The following is a 26,843-nucleotide window of genomic DNA, read 5'->3' on the forward strand; positions in this document are numbered from 1 at the left end:
ACTTTATGAACCGCGAGGCCAGCACGACAAGTGCACCGGCCTCCCACGTCGTCTGCTCCTCGTGCTGCTAATAGCCGATTCACACGACGGACTGATCCGCGGACGGATTGATCACGTGACGACATATCCGCGGTTCGTCCGTCTCCCAAGCGCATCCACACGAGGGAGACGACGAGCAGACGCCAGTGAGGACGGACCGAACCTGTTCGCACCCCACAGTGCCGCGAAACTCCAAAATCGCACAGTAGCACCGTTGTCCAAGAGAGAAATCGACGGTTGCTACCGCGATAAAGAATCGTACGCCGCTGCTACGTACAGATCGAGAACAAAACACCGGGACAGGCTTCGCGCGAAGCGCCACTAACTTTACTAACCCAAAGCATGACAGTGACACAGGCATGATCCTGCCCGAGAAAGCTTCGGCGTAGACGCGACGAACTTCTGGGCTCGCGGAGGGGCGTTTGGAGATGCCTTCACACACTCCGCGTTCGTGCACAACACTCAAGCACACCACATCCACAAGAGAGGGCTCGCTCGGTGAAATCCTGATTGGACGTGCAAGAATTATCGCGGCGTGCTATAGACGAGTTTTGACGGGAGCTTCTTGGCACGGACCCGGAGGAGCACCGGAACCTGCGTCGCGTCAACCGGACAAAGTTTCTGGAGTTTCTCTCACGCGTGGAACCAAGAATCGTCGACAAAATGAACCAACAAACGCACAAAACGCAACGACGCGCCATTTTTGTTTTGAACGCACAGAAGCAAAATACCAAGAAAACCATCTACCGTTGCCAGACTAAATGCTTTCCAAGTCAGTCTGCCGCCAAACGTCCGCGAGTGAAAAAGGCGCTCGACTTTATCAGTCCGCGCTTCCGCGGAGGAGGCGCGGATCGCAGGAATCGGTGACGTGCCGGTGACGTGGTACACGGTCCGCGGACGAAAATCGCGATTTGGTCCGTCGTGTGAATCGGCTATAACAAGTATGGGCGCGCCTCGCCAGAGGGGGGGGGGGGGGGGGGGGGGGGGGGGGGGGGGGGGGGGGGGGGAGTGGCGCTGCGTATGCGCGTCGGAAGTTCAGCCCATCAGCCGCACAGCCATATGAAGCACAAACTTTGCGTTAAAAAGTGAAAAGAAAAACAATTCAACGTACGCTCTAAGAAAAAAAGCGACTACCTTTGGGGTGCTAAAAAGTTGTCCCAGATATAACGACCCCTAGGGTAAAAATGACGACTCCACACGTAGTTAAAAAGCAGGTAGTCAAATTTGACTAACCCCAAAAGCAACATGGCGGCCGCTTGGCAAGGCTCGGATTTCCCGGTAAGGCCTATCGAATAGCACGGCTTTTCGGCCGAGTGAGAGAATAGGGCGCATACGCCTCTTCGACGTCTTCCAAGCGCCATCTGACACTCTAAACATCCGTCCTTAGACACCGGTACTGTACGGCAGCGTGTTTGCCGAAATCGCCGCGATTTCACCCGACGGCATCTCGATAGATTGACTGCATCTTAGGATGCTCCCAGTCAGTCCATTGTTCAGAAAATAACCAATTGGCGTCTTCCAGGCTGCCACCAGCCCAACAGCCATCAGAAGAAGGGCATCGCCTGCAAGAGGTGCATTGTCTGTTTCAAGTGGGCCTTGGGAGCGCCCGAAGTCAACGTATCCAGTTAAGCGCCCACTCTTTATGTCAATGTCAGACTTTTTCCTGGTGCTTATCCCGTCCATCATAACACTGCAGAGCCTCTCCCGCTGGGGCTTGCCACGGAGGGTCGTCTTTTGGTGTTCAAATGACTCGTTTGTGAACCCTGGCTATGCATCGACAACCTTCAACCAGGAGCGAAGCGTCTTGACAGTTGCCATGGGAAAAATTCCCGCGACATAAGCTCTGGGGAAGTGGAAGTACAGGGTTTCTGCGAATTTGTGCATTTTGTGTCCGTAGCGCCTTCCCGAGGCCCGCCTCTGCTGGTTTGAGTTCCACGATTTCAGCAGCTCTTCTGGAAGTTGTCCAAAGGACTCCAGGTCCTTCTCTGCATTCTCCGTGAGGAGGTGCTTGCTCTTCATGTCAGATATTAAGCTCTGGAGTTTTAAAATTTTCGTGCAGCTTCTTTTTACCTTTTTTCTAGCGGCGTCCAGCCTCCGGTTTGCTGTTGTTAGTCTAATACTTGCGGTCTTGGTTGTACTTCTTGGAGTTTCAAGACTACCATAGGTGTGGTCAGTCTTGACTGATTCACTCCTGATACTTGCAGGTGTTCCATCCTGTGAGAAAACAGAAACTTGGTTTAATGGTCTACTTCATAGACTATATTTATTCAGTTACAGAGCAACGTCTTTCCTTGGATACACATCATCTGAGTATTGCAGAGTTGCAATTTTTTCGTTTCCTGGAGAGCATGAAGAACTGCCTACGTCCTGAAACAAAAGCGTAAAAAAAAAGTATGGCAAAGTGCAAATCACTGGTATTATTACGTCTAACATTGTTAATACCTGGAGGAACGTTCCAGAGGATGGGGGGGGGGGGGGGAGATTCGCAAACATAAAAGAATGTGTGAGAGGGGTTACCTAGACACGAGAGGTTCTGAGGGGGGGGGGGGGGGGGAGTTGGGGGGTTATGGCAAATGTCTTGAGAGGGGGGTACCCGAACACGAAAAATAGTGGAGGTCCTGAGCTGGGGGGGATGCCCTGGGGAGGGTGGGTGTGGTGAATGCCCTTGGAAACAGGGGGGGGGGGGTGCCCAGACACAAAAGGTTGGGGGAGGGGGGCACTCGGAGAAGGAGGGTATGGTGAATGTCCAGGGAGGTGGGGGTACCCGGACACGAATGATCGGGCGGAAGGGGGGCGAGGCTTTACTCAGTCACTCAGGCTTCACCCAACAGTCGTTCTCATTCACCCAAATGCTAGCCTATAGACGTTAAACATTAATAGGGTAACAGTCAGAATACCCACCCGACACTGTTGTTTAGACCGACCACCAGAAGGAAAATTGTTCTTTTAGCCTCACCTGTTCGGCTGCTCAAGAAAGTCTCCAGGTTCGCCGTCCTGGCATGCTTTGCTCCTCATCAAATGACATAAAAACCTGCATGGTGACATCATGTTTAAACCTATAATAATCTAACATCAGCATCTCTACACCGCACCTGTTGATCTTTCTTTCGGTGAGAGCGCTCAATTGATCTTGATGGGAGAGGGGTACCCTAATTAGAACAAAATGTACACTTCAATACAAGTCACACAAAATGTTTTACCTATTTTTATAATGCACAGTTTCCTAATTATGTTCAATTTCCACCTGTGCACTTCTCTTTAAAACACATGAATTAGCAATTCCTGCCGTAACTGCAAAGTCTCCTTTTGGTATGTTGTCTTCGTTGAAGAGTGTGAGGGGCCTGGATCGCCTTTTGTGAACTATTGTATGACAGATTAAGTGAATCAGTCCTATTCACTCTTTTAAGTAAAGAGCAAGGCATGTCTGTATTACCTCCCCCGTTGCTCTTCGAAACAGCATGTCCCCCTGGAATTGAAAGAAACCAACCTTGCTTTTAGGCTGCTTCAAGGGTCTACTTTTAAGGTCGGAGCTGAAATATTTTCTGCATTACCTCTGGAGTTCTTCACAGGGACGGTGTTACTGTCCGAGGCCGTGGGTGGTTCATGTCTCCAACACCTGGAGACTATCATGAGATGGGTTACCAGCGAGGTCGCCCTACTCGCTATGCCTTACCTGTCGTGTCTTTTTCGGGGACGGTGTTACAGTCCAAGACCGAAGGTGGCTGGTCTCTCCACCACTTGTGAACTATCGTTGGATGGGTTATCTGTCAGGTCGGCTATCTAGACCTGACTTGAAATGTATTTGCCTTACCTGTCGTGTCTTTCTCGGGGACGGATTTAGTCTCCAAGACCAAGGGTGGCTGGTCTCTCGACCACTTGGAGACTACTGTTGCATAAATTATATGTCAGGTCGACTCTCTAAAGCTGGCTCTTAATCCCTTTGCCTTACCTATCGAGTCTCTCTTGGGGTTGGTGCGACCGTCCAAGACCGAGGGTGGCTGGTCTCTCGACCGCTTGGAGACTATCATTGGATGGGCTGCGCGTCAGGTCGACTACCCAGACCTGACTCACAATTTCTTACCTGTCCTGTCCTTCTCAAAGTCGGTGCAACTGTCCGAGAACAAGGGTGGCTGGTCTCTTGATCACCTGGAGACTGTCATGAGTGGGGTTACGAGCGGGGTTGGCCTACTCGCAATGTGTATGCCTCACCTGCCGTGTCTTTTTGGGGAAGGAGTTGTCCAAGACCGAGAATGGCTGGTCTCTCGACAACTTGGAGACTATTGTTGGATAGGTTGCGTGTCAGGTCGACTACCCAGACCCGGCTTGCAATTTGTTTGGCTTACCTGTCGGGTCTCTTTCAAGGTCGGTGTAACTGTTCGTGAACGAGGGTGACTGGTCTCCCGACCGCTTGGAGACTGTCATTGAATGGGTTATGTGTGAGGCGGACTACCGACATCTTACCCTCATTTCGTTTGCCTTACCTGTTGGGTCTTCGTTTGACATGGCGTCCGAGGGAGGCTGGGCTCTTTTGTTGGTGACCGTTTTTAGAAGAATTTTGTTAGTTAACACTTGTCTTACTAAAATCAGGTGGAATTTAATCTTGAGTTGCTCACCTGATCACTGGGCTGGTGCAAAGCAAAGATTGTTGGCACAGCATCTGGCTTTAAGTAACTCTTATTATGTGACGCGTAAAAACGAGGTGGTTCAAAGTGATATGAGCATATCTTGGGAGGGGGAGGGGGGGGGGGGAGGTGGTGTCGCCAGTCAGGATACGATGACTCTTTTTTTATGGCTCTCAGTCACCTTCGAAGGAGCTCAGGGTTTTTGAAGGGAAACCTGCACCAGTAAATTTGTTTTCGCGCTACATCAGGGTCGGTGGGTGGCACTCGTTCTGCCACCCACCAGTCCAGATGAGTATACCCATCTCTATGATGTCTCAGCCACATCAAAATTTAGCGGATGGACTAAAAACCACGGCACACTGCTGCGCGTGTACCGAGCGCTCAAAAGAAGTACTTAAAGAACCTCTGAAAGGAAAAAAAATGAACAATCTGATTGGGAGGCGCGTGTCAAAAAAATTAATTTCACGGGGAAAAAAAATTTAGAGCAATATTGATGGCGCGAGACGCGATTTTGTCGGCAGTCATCTCCTTTCCACTTGTTTTCTCTCAGCATTTCGGGCACTTGGAGGAGAGGTGGATCTGCTTCCCCTTCACGTTGAGGTGGAAAGAGCGAATGCCTGAGATGGTCATTCGGGAATGACCCGTAATGTCATAAACTTTGCGCCCAGAATTTCAAATAAATGTCTCGCAGTCAATATTGCACTAAAAAAACTATTTTCGCGTAAAATTAATTTTTTTTGACACAAGTACCCCAACCAGACTGTTTAAAAAAAAACATTTTTTTTTTCTTTTTGAGGGTCCCTTTAAATACGCCGAGCAGTATTTCAGCGAACGGCAGCTAGCGGGAAAACACTAAACTGGCCGAAACAGGTCCCTTCGCGATTTCAGCTGGTCTCTTCTAGATTCCCTGTTTACATGTTGTCGGTGGTTTGCGCGACAGAACAATTCTACCGGTAACTGTGTCGTAACCGTAGTATCGCCTTGTGGCCCAGGTTGCTCTGGACGCGACCTACGTAACCGCGTGAGCCAGACATTCTGCGTTTATCAACGTTCATCAGCAGCGTGGAAGGACAGTAGGCAGTTTTTTCCTCGTTTCCTCGAAGAAAGTCAAGCCTCTGGAAGTTCGCTTACCCCAGCACATCGTCGCAGGTTCGAAACGTGGAGGATAAAACGCGGGGAAACCAATTTTGAGTCCAATGCTTACTTGCTGGTGCCCCAGCGTTGTGAGTTGAGCTGGCACATGGCAAGGCACGACCTGGATTCGACCGCCATATTTTCCCGATAGTTGCGTCCCCCCTAGGTCGCTGGAGTCGCGAAATGGCGACTCTGGCGATTCAATTGGTTTCCTGGAGAGGGCTTCCCTATTTTGTGTGAGAACGTTTCCAGAGTAGATACATGAGGGCCGTGATCTCGCTATATTTTAAAGGACAATAATCTCACCTCTGGGCGTACCAACCGGAGGGGGAGAAGGGACAAGGGGCCGCTTGCCGCCCCAGTTCTCATTGTGTGTGTGTGTGTGTGTGGGGGGGGGGGGGGGGGGAAGAGGCAAAGCATGTGTTTTGTCCCCGCTGAAACAGCCGCCACTGAACAGGGTAAGCACTGGCCGGCGGAACCCAAGGGATACCAAGAACACCACCCCCGGCCCTGGGAGGGGGAGGGGGGGGGGGGTCTGGTTTGCCCGGCCCACTCAAAAACATGTTGGTACGCCACTGATCTCACCTTACGAAAGTGAATAATGGCTTGGCATATGCGCCTTTGCGAAAGACAGCACCTCATAAAACAACCTTAACTTTGCAGATGGCGAAGAATGCGTGCATAGTTTGCTAATAGAGCCTTTTTGTAGACCGTATGCTAGAGCGTATACGCTTTTCTAGAGGGAGCTGGGGCCGTCACTTCGAAGCATGAATTGAGCACGCGCCTATTTGGCACGCTCTCTGCAGCTTACGGTCTACTAAAACCTATCCAACCTCTAACAAGAGTGTCAGAGCGAGCAACATGGCAGCGCTGATCAAGGGTGTTCGTGTGGATCGCTCTCGCGAGGGTTGCCTCGGCGCTTTCACGGGGGCCGTTGTTTTGTCGTTTGCAAGTTAGACGGTAAGGCTGAAACGAATTGCAATGTCCTTTTGTACCTAAACAGTGCGGAACTGTAACTAAAGTTTTACTGATGCCAGTGAGAATGACTGCTGTTAGTCTTCTACGATAAATTTGCATGTTATAAGTAATCCACAAAAACTCGTGTTATTTGTTAAAGAGCGTTGACAGTCTACTTCGCTGCAGCGTGATCCTTGCACACTAACGTATGGAGAATTTCTCAAAACGTTTCTTAGATTCAAACCTCATCATGCAAAGTAGATTCATTAAATGTTACCAAATAAGACCCCAAGTACGATATTTCTCTGAGCTTGTGACGTGGCATAAAATATTGCAATGGCCTTGCGTCAAATGAATTGCCCCTGTCACTGGATCGACCAGAATAGTAAAAAAAAAAAAAGGAAAAAGATGTGAAAGATGTCTGTGCATTTTATTTCAACATTGATGTTTGCAGAACAAGGAAGTTGCACACTTTACTTGCATTAAAGCAAATAAGAAACTATCAATTACATCACAATCCAAGTTCTTGAGACAAAATACAGTCAGCAGATCACAAGGTGTCACAAGTTCCCAGCAAGGTGATCTTCAGCAGGGCTTTGTAAGGTTTCTATCATGAGATCTTGCACTTAAAAAAGCTTTCCCGAAAAGATCATCCCTTCGGAAAATGGAGCACAGAGACTTCCGGGAATAATTTACAAAGGCTCATAACACTCAGCGCAAGGCATCACCAAACGAAGCGTGTGAAGTAAGAAAGTGCCTCCCTGTCTGTGTTCGGGCTTTCTCGCAACACCACATCAAACAGGGATATGTTATGTAAACATATAAAAATTTTGTTTTATATAAATATATGTATATCCTCTTTGGAAGACAAACAAATTAAGGCACGGCTTCCTCAAGCTTTCGTACAACAAAATACTGGGGGTGATCTTAATACTTTTATAGACAGTCTTTTTAGGAGAAGCATGGGAAAGTTGACAATTCAAGTATAAGTTACAATTTAGGGGGAGAAGGCTTTGAAAAATTATCTTGCATATAGTCCTTACTGAGGGTATACCTCCACAAACGTTCCACTACGACAGGACATCGTTTACAGCCTGTGAACAGCACGGAATTTGCAATGACAGTAGACAGTACCTTCTTCCTCGCTTCTCTCCTAAAAATGCACATCCGCAATATACACAATCTCCTTGATATATTCGCTTTCTTATGATAAATGCTGCAACAATACTTTCGAGTTATGTTGCTCTCAAAATATAACATATGATGAAGTAGGAATTCATGTATAATATATATGTATATATTTACAAGATAACTTGATCATTATGGATATAATCCATGAAGTGAAAAGAAAAAAAAACTCTCAGGATATTGTGCTGATATCCTGGAATCAAGGCACATGAAAAAAACAAAAAACAAAGCTTTAGTTGGTACTTTCAGTGCAAAACTGATAGCACAGGACAAACGAGACAGTGGAATACTTTGGCTCTTTGCTGTATCTTGTTTCTTGACATGCTCCACCTGAAGGTAGTTCCTCACTTTGACTACTACTTATTCAGGCTGACTAAAACAAAAGAAATATTTGCTAACATCTGACACCTTTAAAAGTTCTAGCAATAAAATGAAAATAAAATGAGCTAATCATTTTCATGTTTTGCTGTAGCTTAAAAACCACTGAATTGGCAAAGTTAGGTTTTGGATCAATTTCATCCTTAAAATCTGTTAACAGCTTTTTCACAACTGAACACCCCAATCAAAGGGCCAGGTGTTGGTAGACTATGTGTTCATTTGTTTACGAATTAAGCTAACATTTAGCAATAAAATTAAGATTATTCAAGATGGCTACATAAATATTGTAGTTAAAAAGATGCACTGAAAGGCTCAGTGTTTCACTGTTTGCATAGCATTTTTTTTTTCGAGGAAAATGGTCAACAGCATTGCATGCATAAGGCTGGCTTGATACCTGTATTTCACATACTGATACAGTATAAAACATGTTTGAAACATCTCTTCAGAAATCTTGCCAAACTAACCCTCTTCACTCATTCATTGAAAATAACAGGTGATGCACAGGTCATGCATGTTTTTATAATGCCAACTTGCAGTGTACCCTAGAAGAATACCTTGACAATGTCAAGGTTCTGTTGAACACGAGATATTTGCACTGAAGCGCTATTCAATGGCCTTCACGCATTACAGAAACGTTCTGCAAAGGCCTAGTGGTGCCAAGACATTTCGGTGCAAAATAACAAATTTGCACGCATTCTTACATGATGTGCAGCCATCCCGATGGGCTAAGAAGAGAGTATCTACCAATTTTTTTGTCCTCAGCTTTTTGTCACCTTAAAAAGCTCGCTCACACTTTTGAGACCAACGACAATGATACAGCAACAAAATGCTCCACCATACACATACACATATTAAAACAAAACAAAATACAATGAAATCACCAGAAGCAACTGCATCAACATGAAGAATGGCTGCTTGAGCAAAAACGGGTCTTCTCAAAAGTTCATACTTCTTCTGCACAGTTTGCTTCATCAAGAAGAGAAAGAGCAGTCCCCAAGCTCCTCTTCAATGCCTTGGCAGTTCCTTTTGGGCATTCAGTTTCTGCATGCCAGTTTTAATGCCGCACACTTTGGAGTTTCCTTGTCCTGTCTATTAGACTTTCAAACCATAAGATGTACACAGAAAAAAAAAGAAAAGCAGACACTCCTGCACACATTTTCTCAGTCTTCATCCTTCTTCTCAGGCTTGAGCTCCACCATGGCATGCAGTTCTTCAGGGGTGTAGCCCAGCAGAGCCTGGAGATCACACACAAAGCGGTACACATATCGCTTGCCCGCCGTCTTGTGAATGATGTTTTTATCGTAGTAGTAGCGCAGGCCTCGACTCAGTTTCTCATAGTTCATCTTGGGCTTGTTTTTGCGCACTCCCCAGCGACGAGCTACTTCGTCAGGGTCGGTCAGCTTGAACTCCCAGCCGTCTCCTGTCCAGCTGATGAATCCTTGGCAAGACTTGTCTGTGAGAAGTTCCAGGAGAAACTGCCACAGCTGGATGGGGCCACTTCCTAAAGGAGCCAAGATAATAAGAGTGGAATGTCAGCACAGAACACAATGTATACAATATATGTCGTTAAGGGCTTACAAACCAGCAGCACTAAAAGAAAAGTAATGCATAATTTTATTAAACTTTATAACTTTTAATGATCAAAAAAGTCAAGTGATGAATCAAGTTTTTGGTCAGTTGAATCCCAGAGTGCCATTTTAGTACAACCCATCAAGCAAACATCCATAAGTTTTTACAGTCCCTCTCCATGTAAAAAATAGACACAGAATATTTAGAAGGAAACAGAAGAGCACTTAGAACACAACAGCATGGTCCATTTGGACAGCAAGTGATTGTCTGTACAAAATATTGCACTATCAATTGACTTCTTGAGATATTTTAAATTCCATCTCTTGCTATGTACCATGCAATTATGAAACATTTAGCAAAGCAAAGCTGATATCTAACATATATTTTCATCTGCAAATAAGTATAGTCTCCAGCAACATGAAGCTCCCTCAGAGCAGCAGGCCATGCACTTCAAGGGTTCTTTCATATTTCTGGAGGCTGTGCCAAAATGAAGCCTCCTCACAAAATTCTGTAGGCACAAAATAAAGAGGAAATGATTGAAGCTGCAAAAGCAATACTACTTCACTACACATTCACTGTCCAAATGAGGTGGTTCAGGCTAAGTGTGCAAAGAATTCAGGCTATTTGTTTCTTTTTAATAACGTATATAGGTATGTCCTGCAAACAAGAAAACCTGACTACCGAAGAAACACGTCCCTGAATTCCAATTTTGTTACGAAGTTCACTGAGCCATCTCATTTCCGTTCTGTTGGCTGTGGAAGCAGAAAGCAAGAGGACAAGTGTGTCCATCTCTTATTTTGAGAAGCAGCAAATGCCAGGGCAGTACAGGTAACAACACACCCCGTACAAAGCTACAGGGCAAGCTCATCCATGTTGCAGTATGGCTATGGCAAAAGTCATGCAAGAAAGCAGAGAAGCACCAAAAAAACAAAAATAGGAGGCACAAAAGTTGTTGCAGTTTTGGCTAGCATCTAAGCATGCACAAATTGGCTCAGCCATGCCAGCTTTTTCTTTAGCTATCATATGAAGCATCAGCAGAGCAGCACAAGTCAATCTTCATTTAAAGTAAAGGATACTTTAACAATATCAATAAAAATACAAACCAAAAGAACACTGAGCCTCCCACATACAGCAGCACAAAGAGAAAAAAAGGTCCAGCTTATGAAAAAAAGCAGTAAGTGCCATAAACATTGTCATCTACTTTAAATTCTTATCTGGTACACTAACATTGGAACTAATAGTTTTAAAGAAACATGTGCCTTATATAAATGAATATACAGTAGAATCTGGCTATAGCCACTGTCCATTCCAATAATTAAAGCAGCTTTAAATGGAACGGGACAATATTCAGGGTTATTTCGGCAGTAAGGAATAACTTTCTGATAGTATAAGTGACTACATAATCTAGATGCACTAAAATTCACAAGATCATAAGAAACTTGATTTTGTCACAAGAAATGCTACCCACTCCGACATTGCCTGATTAGTTTTTCCAACTATTTAATTATTGAAGGATACAAAAAGACATTTTAACAGTGTAAAGTATGCCAACCTAACTTCGTTTTTTTTATGGTGAAGCAGTGAAGTTGGTTTATGAGAAGCTTTGCAAAAAAAGGCCACAAACGATATAACTGCGGTAGTGCAAAAAATCTTCCTTTCACCCTAGTGTACGGAACATGACAAATTAAGTTTTACCAATAAGATGAAAGAAAAGAAAAAGAAAATATCGAGCATATCTCTTCATTTCTGACTGCAGGGTTACAGGTTATCTAAACAAAAAAAAGGGTTAATCCCGCTTGCAACATGGATGAGAAGGGCAGTCAATGCATGGCCCTTAAAAGGCACCAAGGGGAGTGAGTACTAGTCAAAACCTATAGTCGGTGACAGGTCAAGAACGAAGTGGAAGCTCCTCCCACCTCTTTCCATTTTAGTAGATCGAACGGTGGAGAGAAAGCGCGACTATAGATATAATTTTTTTCTGCATTCGAGGTGAGGAGGTCGCCTCCTCTCCAGCATTCGCTCTGCTAAAGTGGAAAGGGGTGGGAGGAGCTTCTACTTCGTTCCTGACCTGTCACCGACTATAGCTATAGACATATGCTTCCATTTGCAACAGAACGGTAGGGTTTGTTACTCCAAGAACACACCGGAATAACCTGCTAAAACGGCCGCTTGGATGACTGGCTTGCTATCTCCACCATGCTGCCTCTGGTGTGGACCTCCTGGCAGAGGACTGAGGTGACCCAGGTGACCGTCCCGGAGGGCGTGTAGGGCGCCAAAGGAAGACGGGTGGTGGTGGGGGACGCCGTTGGCGCCGAGGGGGCCTGCGGTGCCGTTCTGGTGTGCCACCCAGTGGTCGGTTGGGTTCTGCACTCCCGTGGGCACCGTTTGGAATGGGGGCTCGTAGTGGTGCGAAGCGTACCTCTCGGGGAGGCTCATCTCATGGTGGGAGTACCTCTCTGCAAGGGAGCCGAGAAACGCATGAAGTTAGGTTTGAGAGGAAACGTGCAGGGGAATAGAAACATTCCAAAAACAAACAGCTAATCTGTAAAAATAAAAAAAAAATTGTGTGTGTATGTTTATAAAGCCTGAACTCAGTCTGCCTCAATGGGCGACTTGTCTCTCAGTGGTAGATGAGCAATTTAGCCAGTGCGATAGAACCGCTAGCCTGGTGTCTTCAATGTGCACCGCGCAGTAGTGATACATGACCGCACGCAGGTACGATGCCCATCCGGATCGAAACACGCAGAGGTGGGGATTGAGCCCAGGATCCCTGGGGGGTTCTACAGCATGAGCTTTCGCTCCCTGTGCTCCGAGCTGGTGTGCCCTAGACCACTCCGCCATCGATCCCCCCCAGATGATCTGTAATCACTTTGGTAGACTGTGTACCTTAAATACACATCTGTCGTATGAACGAAACTATTCCTTTTACTACCTTTGGTACTCTGTACATCTTAAGCAGAAATCTGGCATAAGGAGTTAGTATTGATTGAAGTTTAGTATGTTCTAAAACTTAGAGGCTCTATTGAGCCTCATTTTTAACCAAAAACATAGGCTGCACACAAAGGCACCAAAAGCGTTTAAGAGGTTGGGACCTTACTTCAAAATGTTTACCTCAAACGCCTGAAATGTCTGGGGCAGTGACCACCCAGCTGTCTCGAGGCTACTATTGGCAAGATGATTAATTCTTTCTGCTGAAGATTTCATTCCTAACCATTAAGCCTGCCATGCACTTCTCCAAATGAGAAAGGCGCAGACTTCCTTTTAGTAGAGCAAAATACAAAGGAATGTAAACGTACGTCTGGAGAACTCTTTGCTGGTCGTGTATGTAGGCTGGAACTTGGTCTCGTGCACCACGGTGGAAGTGGAAGGGTAGAACTCGGGGCTGGAGTCGAGGTACGGGGGATGGGACTGGGGCGTCTCGAGGCCATACTCCTGAGACTCGTCGTAGGAGTTGTGTCCCAGGGCCATCTCCTCCTGATTCATGTCGTTCAGCGTATGCAGGGATTCACTGATATGGTTGTAGCCTCCTGCAAAATGCACAAAAAAGAGTAAGGAACGTTGCATTCAGATACTAAAGGAGATAAGTGAGCAGCTACCCCGTTTGTTACTGCAAACTGCTTTGAAGTGACAAGCATATCTAGAAACATCCTAATTTTAGATATGCACATACATAGTCTGCGCTCACCAAACACTGAACACTACTTTATTTTAACGGGGGGAGAATACTGGATAATAGGAGTGCCATTTTAAGGTTGCTGTGTAAGCAGTTTGCACTTAAAACTCTCACACCAATTTAAGAAAAAAAAAAGGCAAACAGTGCCTACAAAAGCACTCTTTTACCGCTGAAGCACAACTCAAGGCTGTGGGCACTCACATAAAAGTGACCAAGTAAAACCCACACCCTGCCATTCCATATTGTGCCATTAACATCAAAATGGCTGCCCATCTTAAGTGAATCCTCATGGCTGCCTATCTCCAATCAAGGCAACGAAATACAAGCAAAGAACTAATATAAAGATGGGGGGAAAAAAAGTATGAAACACGGGACAAAACGTGCGCGAGAGAAAGAAGCACGGTCATTCCGTCTTGGTCCACAACTTCGTAAAAAAAGAGCAAATTACGCGCTGTGGTTTTGAGGCCTCCGCCGCGATTCTCGTTGCAAACGGAATGTTTGCGCAACGTGGTGCTTTTCGGTCAAGGGGGCGCAACCGAAGCCTCCCTCGGTCGAGTAGCGACGCCCGCGCGGGCGGGCGAAATAAAAGCGGGCCGCGAACGGTCCACTGGCACTGGACGTCATTCCGCGCCGAGGGCTCGGGGCATGAAATCGGCCCAGAACAAACGCGCATTCAATCAAGTTAAAGTGACGTCGTACACAACAACGACCAAAGCCGTATGGTTTCCTCGTTGCCAAACTAGTCCCTGAATTAACGCCACATTACTTATGCCCGTGTCCCACTAGAGCGACAGACAGAAACAAACGACAGCGACAAGCCTCAAACCAGAGTCCTTTGTGATTTGAGAGGCGTTGTAGAATAAAGGAGGCTATGCTCAAATACGAGCAGCATGCACGCGAGAGTATCTTTGCCAGACTTGCAATCGCTCGTGCTTACTTCACGAGTACCGAACGACTAAACGCCTGCCTAAGGTACCATCGCGAGCATGCTGCATGGGTTTGAGGCTTGTCGCTGTCTCTTGTTTCTGTCTGTCGCTCTAGTGGGACGCGGGCATTGTAGTATATCTAATCAACAGGCGAAGTACACCGACACCATGAAAGTGGAAGCGGCAGCTTATAAGTCGCTGAAGAATGTATTATTTTGAACTTTAAATTAGGACCTTATCACATTTGTAGTGTCTCAACGCCGCTCCATGAATATTAAAATGTCCGACAAAAAAAATATAAAAAAGGACAGTGTCAATGCGGACTTTAAATGATCGGTCTACTTGTCTTCGTGTAGGGAAGATTCCCTCGTTAAAGCGCCGATTCTTTCTTTACCTGCCGTAATAGTATCATCAAAAGAAGGAACAACAAATGAGCTCATTCCGTAACCAAGCGCGTTAACCTTAAGTCCGAAGGCAGGTTCACACATTTGCGCCGACCGCGTTGCGCTGCGTTGCGTAGTGCAGCGCAGCGCCTCCCCAGTGGGTCGTCGTAAGGGTCGCCATAGCAACAGCTCGATGCAAGCAGTTTTAACGAAGTAAAACGCAGTCAAACGCAACTGTGTGAACGAGCCTTCATGCACACAGTTGCGATTTACCCCGTTTGACCGCGTTGCGTCGGAAAATGGCCGCGAGCCACCGGGTCATCCATACTTCGTGTGAAGCAGCTGGGCGCGCAGCATACAAAACACGGACGCCTCGGTTACTCACAGTCACAACTCCCGTCAAACGCACCCCAACGCTCTCAACTCTCGAACGCGACTGTATTTACAAGCTTTTACAGAGTTTGGGACGACCCAATCTTCGGGCGTCCGCGCTGTAGGGCACAGCGGTGGCCCGTCAGAGTCCCTGGGTCGTGTCCGCTGACACGACTTGTTCACCGGGCGACCGGAAACCTTAATTCAGCGCCTGCTGAAGCGGGCAACAGGTGGTCGCCCGGCCGTGCTACGGGAGCGTTGCGTCAGCGCCACCGGACGAGAAGGCAGCTAAAACAAAAGCGACTAACGCAATTTTCTCCGATCTAAAAGAGACAGCCTCGAGCCAAGGCTACCCGCTGCCGACCGACTCGCGGCAGAGGCCACCGACGCAGCGCGCGCGAAGGGAGAGCGGGCGAGCGACGGAACGGACGCAAGTATACCGCGCTCCCGTTGCTTATTTCACGCCACGAATTAGAGTGGTGCACGCGAGTGGATGATGATGATGCACCTCTCGGAGAGTACGAAACTTTCCCAGGAACTGAACAAGAAGCAACAAGGAGAATGGCCTTCGAAAGTTTCGCAAAACAAGAGGCCAGAAAGTAAAAGCGAAACATTCATGACTGGCAAGTACTGTTGTAAAAGTATGGTATAAAAATGTATCGGCTTTTTTTTTCTTCTTCTTCTTTGTACACAGTGCGCGGAGAATCAATTGTCCAAGTCCTCAAACGAACTCTAGAGCGTAAAAATGTTTTGACACAAATATGCGACATGATTATATAAATCATCGTGCCAGGTAGCGCAAATCGTATTCCAGAGGTATGGCATTTTGTGGATTCTAATTTGAAGTGTTGTTATCGAGGTCACAGAGATTCCGAATGTGCTTCAAGGTGAAAGTTGGCTGAAGTGCATTTACTAGAGCGTGGATGTGAGCTTCAGGTAAGAGTTTCATAACGTTTACATTTTCGTACATATGTCTGATTTCTTAAGGATATTTAGCTCGTCCACAACGGCTTCATTGATATAGAAAAACTCGTCGTTACAGCCGTCGTTTTGTTTTCAATATCACTCATATAATCACTAAGAGAGGACATCGGACAATGATCGCAATATTCATTCGCTCACCTCCGCCTCAATGCCTTCTTTTTTTTTATAACATTACATTAGTTATACACGCATATGCCTTCAAAATCATCAATTCTTATGAAACCAATTTAAGAGAAATTGTAGTCCCGCCCTCAGAATCATCAAATAATATTATACCTTTATAGACCAATTGTAGTCCCGTTCGAATCTTCGGACTACTAATAACAGCAAGATAAAAGGTGACTCTCCGTGATGTAGTGCGAAACCATTACGTAATAATGAAAAGGGAGGAAGAAGCTGTTGCTACCACAAAAGTTTGGAAACGCTATAGTCTTAAAACAGTGTGCAGCAAAAAAGCGCATAGGTAGTGAAGCTCAGTCATGTTTCAACACGTACACGCTTTTCTAAAGTCAGTGACCATACACGCTCATGGACAGATGTTTAAAAGGAAGCGAAATAAAAAGAGAATAAAGAAGAACGAGTGTTCGTGTTGCAATTACCAGTGCACGCACGCGCGAAAGAATATTCCCTTTTTAGACACCGCCAGGGTTTTCCCGATAAGGCCTTCGACTTGACGAGCGAGAGAGACATAAATTACTAAAAAAAAAAGAAAAAAACCGAAGCGAAACGCAGCCCTCTGCAAGACAATACTGGCCGGGCGGCACACGAGCGAGGTCGCCAACAACTGCCAAACCAAATAAAACTGGAGTCGCGAGGAGGGTTTTTCCGCGTCAGCGCCCGATTTTCATTCGTCCCAGAAGAGTCACGTATGACCCGGGAACGTCAGGCGATTTTGACACAAGGGTCGTTGGTCGTTGGACTCCCGTACCTGTTCTTCGTAAAAAAAAAAAAAAAAAAAAGCTGCATACTCCAATCCTTCGGCAAAAGCACTAACTATGGCATGCATGCTTTGTCCCTTCGGCAAAAGCACTAAGTAGGGCATGCATGCTTTGTCCGCAAAACGGTTCTCTGGTCCAAACGTCTCTTCGCAAGCCTAGCACTTCTGAGCCTCTGGAAAAGAGCCTCAGAATGCAGAACCAATGCAACTTCCGGTGGTTTCCTACTCTACGCACCAAACGCCCCAAGCCATTAGGGAGTTTTCGTAGATCGGGTTTCCCCCTCCGCTAAGCCCTCCGCAACAAAGAAGCTGCTACTGCGCCTGCGCGCCCATGGCCTTAACTGTAGAATTTCGGGTATCGTAGCGGGTTCCGGAAGGCTTAGCGGAGCGGGAAACGCGGTCTACGAAAACTCTCTATTCTAGTCGATCTAGCGCTGTGAAAGCATCACGTGACTATGCCCCCGCGCGTCGCTGTTCCGCTCCCGCAGGTCACGTGACCGTCACATTTCCTTGCATTGGGTTAGACGGCTTGCAGAATCCGCTCCGATCCATCGTAACGGGAAACGAAGACTTGCCAGCGAAATCCGCTACTAACACAAGATTTTTCGGAGCTCACTTGTTCAATACAGCCTAGAAGATATGACTTCCCCTGCCTCCATTGTAGAGGCCATGTTTAGTCCACATACATCGCGGACGGTAGAATTTGAATCAGTGAAAGAGAGAAAGAGAGAGAGAGGCAGAAAGTACCATGTTGATGGCGGCCCTTTAAATGTCTCGCATACCTACGAGGGATGACACATCCAACCGAATTATAATTATGAAAAATAAGCTGCCTTCTCAGAGGTATCCGTCATCACATCTCCCACTCGCCAAAAGAGGGGCAGGGAGTACAGGAAGGAAAGGAGGGAAGGGACACCAGGCGTACCCCCTGCGGCTGGCTTGTCATCTCAAAGTGGGCGCGAGGAGTCGCCGCCGATGGCATCTGGGGTGCCGCGATAAGCGGACGCACGGGACAGGAAACGCTATCGGCTAGCGAGATAACAAAAGGCGAGAGAGTGAGCACATTGGAGTCATGGGTGCGGGGAGAGGCGAAATTAAAATAACTAAAAACGAGATTTGGGGAACGACCCGCGTCGAGACAAGGGACCAGCTCCGCGTTATCGGAGGACGGCACACGCGCAGCTAGCTCAGACCGCAGCGTACGCTACGAGCCGTGCCGGCAAATCCAGCGTTGTGAACATATCACGTGACTACGCGCCCCTCGCAAAGTAACGTGACACTCGCACGGCGTTGGATTGGCTGGGTTTTCTCGTAGCGTCCGGTGCGGTCCATCCTAAGATGCAACGGAGTATAACACCGGACTTCCAAGGCATACCGCCTTCCGAGGCGGTACCGTTAGGAGAGGGCCCGTGCATCCACCACGGATGGGGCAGATCCTGAAAGTGGGCGAAGCCGAGCCGGACACTTCTACATTTTCTTTTTTTTTTAACTTTAAGTCTGTTTTGTCAGCTCTCGTTTCCTTCCTCCGAACACTCACGCGCCGGTTGATGATCGAGGAGATGCTAGTACGACACCGAGAAAAGGTGACTTTTGTGCGCGTGGTACCCTCGCGCTATCCCGCTTCGTCATCTTGACGTGACTGGGAAAGTGCTAACTTAAGTGAACTAGGAGTCGATAAGTATACGAGATTGCATCTCTTAGGACAACAGGAGACCCCCTAAATTAGTGACCTGTCCGCGCATACTCTTTTTCTTTCTTTTCGACTCTCGAGGTTAGATTTGAAGAGAGATGTTTAGGATGCAACTTAGCGTCGTTGGAGCCACTCACTATCGCTCGAAAGAACTGTTCCCGGGGGTGTGCCGCATCGTCGACCGCCCTCCAAATGCATCTTTTTTCAGATGTTATCACCCGGGCCAGAAAACAAACTCGGGGCTGTGGACGCACCCGTGGCGTCCGATCATTTCGCGGGAGAGAGCTACTGAGCACGCTCAGGGCGCCTTCCACAGCCCAGTGTACAAAGATGGAGGCAGGCAAAAGGCGATAATTGAAATGGTCTATTCAACGCACTCCCCGAGTCAGCGACCCTGCGCGTACAAACCAGACCACACGGCACGGCGCCGCTGCTAACCATGGCACACTCCAAACATCCGCCGGAAGCAAATCTCGAAGCCCCGGCGTCGACAACAGCAACAAGCACAAAATGAGCTAACTAAAAACGAGGGCTAAAGCCGAACAGCACCGCCCTATGGAAAAAGGTTTGCGTTGGACAAACCCCCGCAAGAAAAAAAAAAGAGCTATAGCTTAAAAGAAAAAAAAAAAAACGCAATCAACAAGCCGTAGTTCGTAAAACAAAGGTTGGCGCGCGTGTATACGCTCGCCCTCTGTCGGGCTTTTTCGCGATCCCAGAACAAACCCAGGAAAGGCGGGGTCCCCCATATATGCATGGCCCGCAAACGCGAGCCAGCCTCCAACCGTGGCGCCGTTTCCGGCGCAGCAACAGGTGAGCCGACCGGGACACAGGAGGGCCCCGGTCAGCTAAGCACGAGGGGGAAGCCCGCCGTGTGAGCCATAACACCCCCCCCCCCCCCCCCCCGCAAATACAATTAAAAAAAAAAAAGCTTAAATAACACCGAAGCAGCACCGCTACGCATAGAGAGAGCGGACCCCAAAGCCCAGCTCTCTTCACGATCCTCGAGTGTGCGGCCAGTCTCACAACGATTTCCGATTCTGCCTCTCATTTTTATTTCTGGTTGATGGTTCTTTCAATCTGGAGGCGCGAAAGTGCACGCTAAGGGCAGCCCTCCTCCTTTTTGCCGTTGTTTGCGCGAGTTGTTCGAAGCGCATAATGCGCGAACAGGAAGCTGTAATTAGCGGAGGAAGTGGGATCGCGCACCCTCAGCTCGAGTGTAGCAAAGAGCGCGGCGGAGCCCCGAAGGCGTGTGATCTCCGAAGCCTCCTCCGGGAGTGGGGGATTTATTTTCAAGAGAGAGCCCTTAGGGAGCCGTCATAATTAGGCGCGCGGCGGAAGTGCGGGATCGCGGACTCTTCCGGTTTGGAGAGAAGAAAAACAGTATCACAGACGGGCCTGTTCTTTCTCTGGTGTCAGCAAATGAGCGAGTTTGGCCCTGACGTTCTTGTCGATCGCGGTGGTCCTTGATAGTTCCGAGTTCTGCGGATGATCCGATGCGAAACGTACGTAAGGTCATTCGCCGAACAACGGAGCTTATTTTTGTGACCCTGCCGCTACTGTCGATCGCGAGAAGCGATATCTCGTTACTACGAAACAACGCAGAGTTTTCAGAGGTGGATTCGATGTTTTCAATACTTTGAGCAGAACGTGACACCAAGGAGTTTGAAGTTTGCTCGCAAACCAAACGTTAGTGCCCGTAAAACTGCAAATCCCAGCAACATTGGCGTGCGGATTTTGTCTTCGTAAAAACAGTAGTAGTAGCAGCAGTAATAACAATATATATTTCGCTATGTAAAGTCGCAATGCCACATACAGGCGGTTTGCCCGTACCAAGGGCTACTCGGGTATCATTGGACAAACGGAAATTCGGTCGGTGTTGTCACTTCGGAGTTTGCAAGAGTGTGTCTCACGACGATTGCTACTCATCCCTCCTTAACTTTTTTTCTTTTTTTTTTAAATTTTGTTTTGTTTCTTATACGCCACGTGTCCCGCGTTCTTTGTACATTAGACTCCGAGACCAGTACCTCCAGCTTCTCGTTTCCTTCCCGAACGACATTCGGGACTAAAAATAAAAGAAAACAAGATCGAGAGGGAAACTTGGGGAAAGAAGGGACGCTCACCGTCGATGTAGGTCTGCGACGTGGGCGCGGTGGCTCCATTCATGACAGGCGTCACCTTCTGCTCGGGCATCGGGAAACTGCCTCCCTGCTGGAAGAACTCGTCCAGCTCCGGCACGCACACGGACTCGTACAGGTTGGATGGCACGTTCTCCAGGGACGCGCGCTCCTTCTCAACCTCTGCAAGGACAACGCGCGCAGAGACACATGAGTCCGCTGTGCGTGTCGCCGCACATCGCGTACACATAGCAGGCGGCTCCTCGGCGCTCGGGTTCGGCCGCCGCCGCTTTCAGCGCTAACATCTGTTTGCGAGCTCCGCCGATTCATGCTCTCCGCCGCGGCGATGGCACAAGTCGCGAGTTCTAGCACAGTTGTTCGCTTTTGGTCGGGAGGGCACGCGCGCACATCATGCACTCAATACACGGGAATGAGAGCAAAAATAAGATAAAAAAATTAAAAAGCAAGAAAATTTTATTTGCGGCATGCCGTCGCTGAAAACTGTACTGGAAAGATTTGTTTTCCCCCGTGTAGATGGCACCGTTTTATTGCGGCTTACTGTGATCACTTGGTGCGACTCAATGACACAAAAAAGGTCACTCAAATCTTCGATGGCGCCAACTTCATCGTAGGGGATCATGGTCTGTGCATACTCGTTTGGGAGCAGACGAAAGGTCCTTAATTTTCCGGCAAAACAAATACATATACATTTAGAAATTGCGACACGTTTAAATCAAAATACAGATTAGGCCGCTCGACAATTAATAAAACCCGACAATAACAACAAAAGAACGAAACGAAACACAACAATTTTTTTCTTTCTTTTCTAGGCAGGACGTTACTGGTAAAACGCATAGCAGGAAAACAACAAAATAAAATGATTGAATTCGCTAACCCCAATGTCATGAAAGAACGAGAAGGCGTAGCTCTGACAGTGGCCAATGGGGCTAACTCCAGTGTGTGCTTCAACTCGCGGGAGAGGCAGCAAAAAATAACCAAGCGCAGCACAGGCAGCGCCTTGTAAAAGACCGAGGAAGTGACCCCACAACACGAACATAGATGCACTATCATCGTCGGAGCTAAACACACCACATATAATTTATGCTGCACTATCTGCGGCCCCTTTATCTCGGCAAAGCTGCGGAGCCACCTGTGAATTAGTCAATGCGAGTTCTCATTGGCAACACGTATCGTGAAAGACATCTGTTCATATGGAGCCGCAACAAGAAGAGGTTCGGTTTGACTGTGGAGCTGATTGGTCGAAGTACAACTGTGCTTGTTATTAGGATAGGCGTCTACGATAAGAAATGTGCTGACGTAGGTAGAACACGTTCTTGTGAGTCATGCAACCGCTGGCCTTTCCCGCCCCCGCGCAGCAACAGTCGTAATAACCGCGGCAGACAAAAGTGATAAAGCAGAGTGGTCTGTCGTAAGACAATGGCAACTTTCTTTTTCTCTTGTCTGCGTCGAATGTATTCGGAATAATTGTCCACAACACAGAGGCTGTACGCTAGCCGGGTCAAGGATGCCCCACAAATGAACCACATTTGTACGGGTCTTAAGCAGACTGGCCACAATGCCTTGGTCTCTACAATAAACCGAGTTGCCTACGCGTATAATACGCGGCTTGAATGCAAAGTTCCGGACCGCGCTGAAGTTCGACCACGCGACGGGCTTTCAACAAATACCAATGTCTTCGTTATTAACGCCGAGATGTTTCGGTGGCGACCTCTTATGGTTCCGATCATGGAGTCACTATAACGTACGCTAGGGGTTTCAACTGGCGCTTGTGTTCATGCGACTTCCGGAATGGGTTTACAATATTTTTTTCGTGGCTATATTAGCTTGCGAATTTACATTAACCTTCAGTTGAGAGTGCACCTTGTCCTGTTTCCCTTCGTCTGTGTCCCTGTGTTTTTTCGCCGCTGTTTTTCGTTTCCAATGAACCAACTGGCCCAAATCTCCACTTCATTGAATTTGGAAGACAAGGACTGTAACTGACCAATATTTTCATTTACGTAATTGCGAAATGTTTCCAGCTATTTACTACTTCATAATTATTTATAATGTTTGCTCTTATAATCAAGCGCACCTGCATTATTGGAAGCCAAATTTCGAATGGTTGCTGTTTGCTTCAATTTAAAACAACACAGTAGCGCCAGCCTCTATAGTACATTATAACTCTATGGTTCCCATCCGTGAAGTCACGACCAGGGTTGGCCTTGCCGTGATGACACGAGTTGTACATCCTGGCTACATATCATTCGTTGTGAACCACAAGTTCGACAGTGCGTGTAAAAAGCACAATGGAAGCTTGGAGCATCGCATTCTTAATCCAATACGTTTCTCTGACATTACTCTGCTTCCCGTCGATGAAAGCAAAACTAATCCAACTAAAGACGTCTGGCCAATCGTGGAATGCCGACCACAGCGACGCTTTCGGTCGCTGACATCGGCACTGAACACAAACACTGACTGAATAAGATGATTAGCAGAAGAGTGAATTTCGAACTACAGTACGAAGCATAAAAATAGCCGCAAATCTAATCAACGAGAAACCCGGCTCCTGACTCAAAAAACGCGAAGGGTTCACGTTGTTTGAATTCACGGCATATGACGAGTAGTGTTAGGTGGGGTAAAATGAGACTTGGGGCAAAATGCGACAGTTTTTGTTTAGCGCCATCCATCTCTTAGACAAGCAAACGGAGTACGTTCAAACTTCATACAGAGATGCCGTGACCAGCACACTTTGCGTGTGTAAAAAAGTGAGAGCTGTCGGCAAGAAAGTTTGGAGAAGAAAAAAATGCGGAGTTGAGGTTGTCGTGTTTACCCCCCGCAAAAAGGCGCGAAATTCAGCGCGAAGTTTCGCCTCGGAACGTGCACCCCGGTGGGCACCGACAATTCTGACAAGGTAGGCTTTAATTTTATTGCTACGCTTTATTACCTCCATGGTAACCAAATTTGAGCAATTTGTGTGTGTGTGTGTGTGTGTGTGTGTGTGTGTGTGTGTGTTTGTGTCTGTCTGTCTGTGTTTAACGCACTGATCTCTATGACAATTGCTGGATCGCGCTTCCCCGCTTGTTCGCTGCAGCGCAAGTGAAGCCACCGGGCTTCACTCGCTTGGGATACGATTTGCCGTTTTTGCTAGCCTTTGCTGCGGTTTTCCAGCGTGCTGACGACACGTTTTCTACTCGTTCGTCGTCATTCGCCGAAGAAGTTTTTTGAAGACTTTGTGTATTGTTGAGACTTGCCGTTGTGAACACGTGGAAAATTTTACGAAAGTGCAGTGTCGCAGGAAAAAGGCACAACGCGTCGAAAGGAAGGGCTGGCGGCGTGTTCAAAGCTTCCTTGGCACGCCGAAGTGCCGTGTCTCTGTGCCTTCGCACGCTTGGATACCGACCAAGAACCGACGCCGTGTGTATGTGTTCAGCGAGTGCAATGTGCGTGAAGCTGTTCGTGCCTCTGGATCGCGTCTTTTCCTCTCGCGGTTTAGGAACGAGCTTAATCCAGCGTCCACTAGCGACGGAAGATGGGGAGAAGGTACGTCTTTTTTTCGTCCTTAGACGATTTACACAATACCGTGCACAACAGCTCCTCATCACTGATCAGTGCTGGCTTATTATCAACCTACTTAATTGCACTTGACGTTTGAGCGCGGCTCGCCTAATTGTAAATGGTCAACAGATTGCACACGACCATATCGGCCGCGCTTCAAAGATTTTCATTCTCGCCGTCTTGTACTTTTGCTTTCGAAAACCCCCCTGGCTCCACAACGTTGCCCTATTCGTGCTCCCACGGAATCTATTAGAGTAGATTTGGGACATAGCCATGGTTAATATAGTACATAAGAACACGTACAGATCTCTCCCTTTTATTGATAGCAACTCACCGGAACAGCTGGACGATCCAGAACTCCGTGGCCGATATATATAAATGATCTAAAGGCATCTACGCGCGACACACGTTCAGAACTTTGGCGCGGCGTCAATTCTTGACCGGTATCCAAGCGTGCGAAGGCACAAAGATGCATCACTCGGCGTGCCAAGGAAGCTTTGATCACGCCGCGACACCGGCGACACGTTTTCGACGAGTTGTACCTTTTGATACGGCTTCACGCACATTGCACTCGCTAAACACATTCACACGGCGTCGGTTCTTGGTCGGTATCCAAGCGCGCGAAGGCACAGAGACACGGCACTTCGGCGTGCCAAGGATGCTTTGAACACGCCGCCAGCCCTTCCTTTCGACGCGTTGTGCCTTTTTCCTGCGACACTGCACTTTCGTAAACTTTTCCACGTGTTCACAACGGCAAGTCTCAACAATACACGGAGTCTTCAAAAAACTTCTTCGGCGAATGACGACGAACGAGTAGAAAACGTGTCGTCAGCACGCTGGAAAACCGCAGCAAAGGCTAGCAAAAACGGTAAATCGTATCCCAAGCGAGTGAGGCCCGGTGGCTTCACTTGCGGGAGCGGCAAGCGCGATCCAGCAATTGTCATTGAGATCAGTGGTTTAACGAAATAATTATTTACGTAGCGGGGTACGCGCAGGGTAGCACGCGACAATCTGGTATTTTGTGACGCCCTTGTCAGTAACGCATGAGACACCTGGTTGCTCCTGAACCCCATTCTTTTTCTCCTGGTGTCTAAGATGGTCGGAAGGTATAAAAGAAAAAAAGGCTTTCATAGCGCGAAAGCGACATGAAAAAAAGCTTTTGAAAGTGACAATCCACAGCGTCACGCCCTTTGCACTGCTGCCACACTTTTTGGCGGACCAAAGGATGTGCTTCAAAGGCTAGCCAAACGAGTCGGGTAACGTAAAAAAACAGCCAACTCTACAAAAATAAATAAAAAAATAAAATAAAAAAAAACAGGTGAAACCGAAGAGTAATAGTATAGGTGATCCATTGGAGAAGCGCGCAGCGCCCGAGCGTTTGCAGACCTTGCGATGCACAAGAAACTAACAATCCCTGGCATATATATATATATATATATATATATATATATATATATATATATATATATATATATATAAAAGTATGAATGGAGTGTATGGCATGCAGGGAGTGGGCTCATGAAAAGTACGTTGGAGCTCACACAGTGCGTTCAAACTTACACGGTGTGCCTCAAGTTTGTTTTGTTTGTTTTTTAATTATTACTATTGCCAATACTGAACGCATATCAGGTATTTAAGTATGTCTCAATGTACCCCACTACACTGTCTCCTTTTGCCCCACAGGGCGGGGAAAAATGAGACATTGTGTTGACACTCAGATATTGTCGCTTTGTTTGATGTTTTGCTCGCCAAAGGTTCAGTCTACTAGACTGAGCATAGAGTCAAGACATCCAAGAATATCCCCATGTTGTGTTTCGTTTTATAATTATTGAAGGAAAAATAAAACTACAGTTGAAATGAAATGTTTTTGTTTCCTTTTGCCCCATCTTACCCTAAACATAAAGTCAGTTTCGAGCCGAGCCCCTAAATACACCAACTCCATTCCCTGACGTGATGGCCGGCGCTGCTGTCGTCAGTGAACATGGGCGCACGCTTCACCTCACGGGAATCTGGTTTCTGCGCACGAACAGTGCCCACACCTGCTGCGGCAAAAAACACAGGCTGTTTGTAAACACAGCGTTGGTGTATGTCAGCCAAACGAGGAAAAGTCGTCGTTTTGGTTTAAGTTATCTCTCCAGAACAGACTCTATAAACTCTGTGCGGCCGACACAACCCGCCAACGAAGCTCAGCGAGCACACACGCTTTTCACGGATCCCCATTTCCAGCACGCTGTTCAGCGCATTTTGATGTTAACGCAGTAACGGAGCGCGAATGCACGTTCCTCTGCAAGCTGGGAGCTCCTACAGCGCGCTCGCTTGGAG

At 47.4% G+C, this 26,843-nt stretch overlaps 1 protein-coding gene across 6 annotated transcripts in view; it reads right to left on the reverse strand.

The window, feature by feature from the left end:
* Positions 1-7,163: 7,163 nt before the first annotated feature.
* The window catches only part of LOC8023216 (protein c-ets-1-A), a 197,043-nt gene continuing 177,363 nt past the window's right edge, over positions 7,164-26,843 (reverse strand). For 3 of the 6 annotated variants that reach the window (XM_040222567.3, XM_029986089.4, XM_029986090.4), the window contains 4 exons: positions 20,973-21,149; positions 13,184-13,414; positions 12,032-12,343; positions 7,164-9,819 (listed from right to left, as the gene is read on the reverse strand). In XM_040222567.3, the coding sequence (XP_040078501.1) occupies positions 9,479-9,819; positions 12,032-12,343; positions 13,184-13,414; positions 20,973-21,149 (1,061 nt within the window). In that variant the 3' untranslated portion in view covers positions 7,164-9,478. The remainder of the gene's footprint in view (positions 9,820-12,031; positions 12,344-13,183; positions 13,415-20,972; positions 21,150-26,843) is intronic. The other 3 variants (XM_040222568.3, XM_029986091.4, XM_040498489.1) reach the window with 1 other exon arrangement.

The sequence above is a fragment of the Ixodes scapularis genome, unplaced genomic scaffold, assembly GCF_016920785.2.
Source record: "Ixodes scapularis isolate PalLabHiFi unplaced genomic scaffold, ASM1692078v2 PGA_scaffold0__279_contigs__length_252992795, whole genome shotgun sequence".
Lineage (NCBI taxonomy): Eukaryota > Metazoa > Arthropoda > Arachnida > Ixodida > Ixodidae > Ixodes > Ixodes scapularis.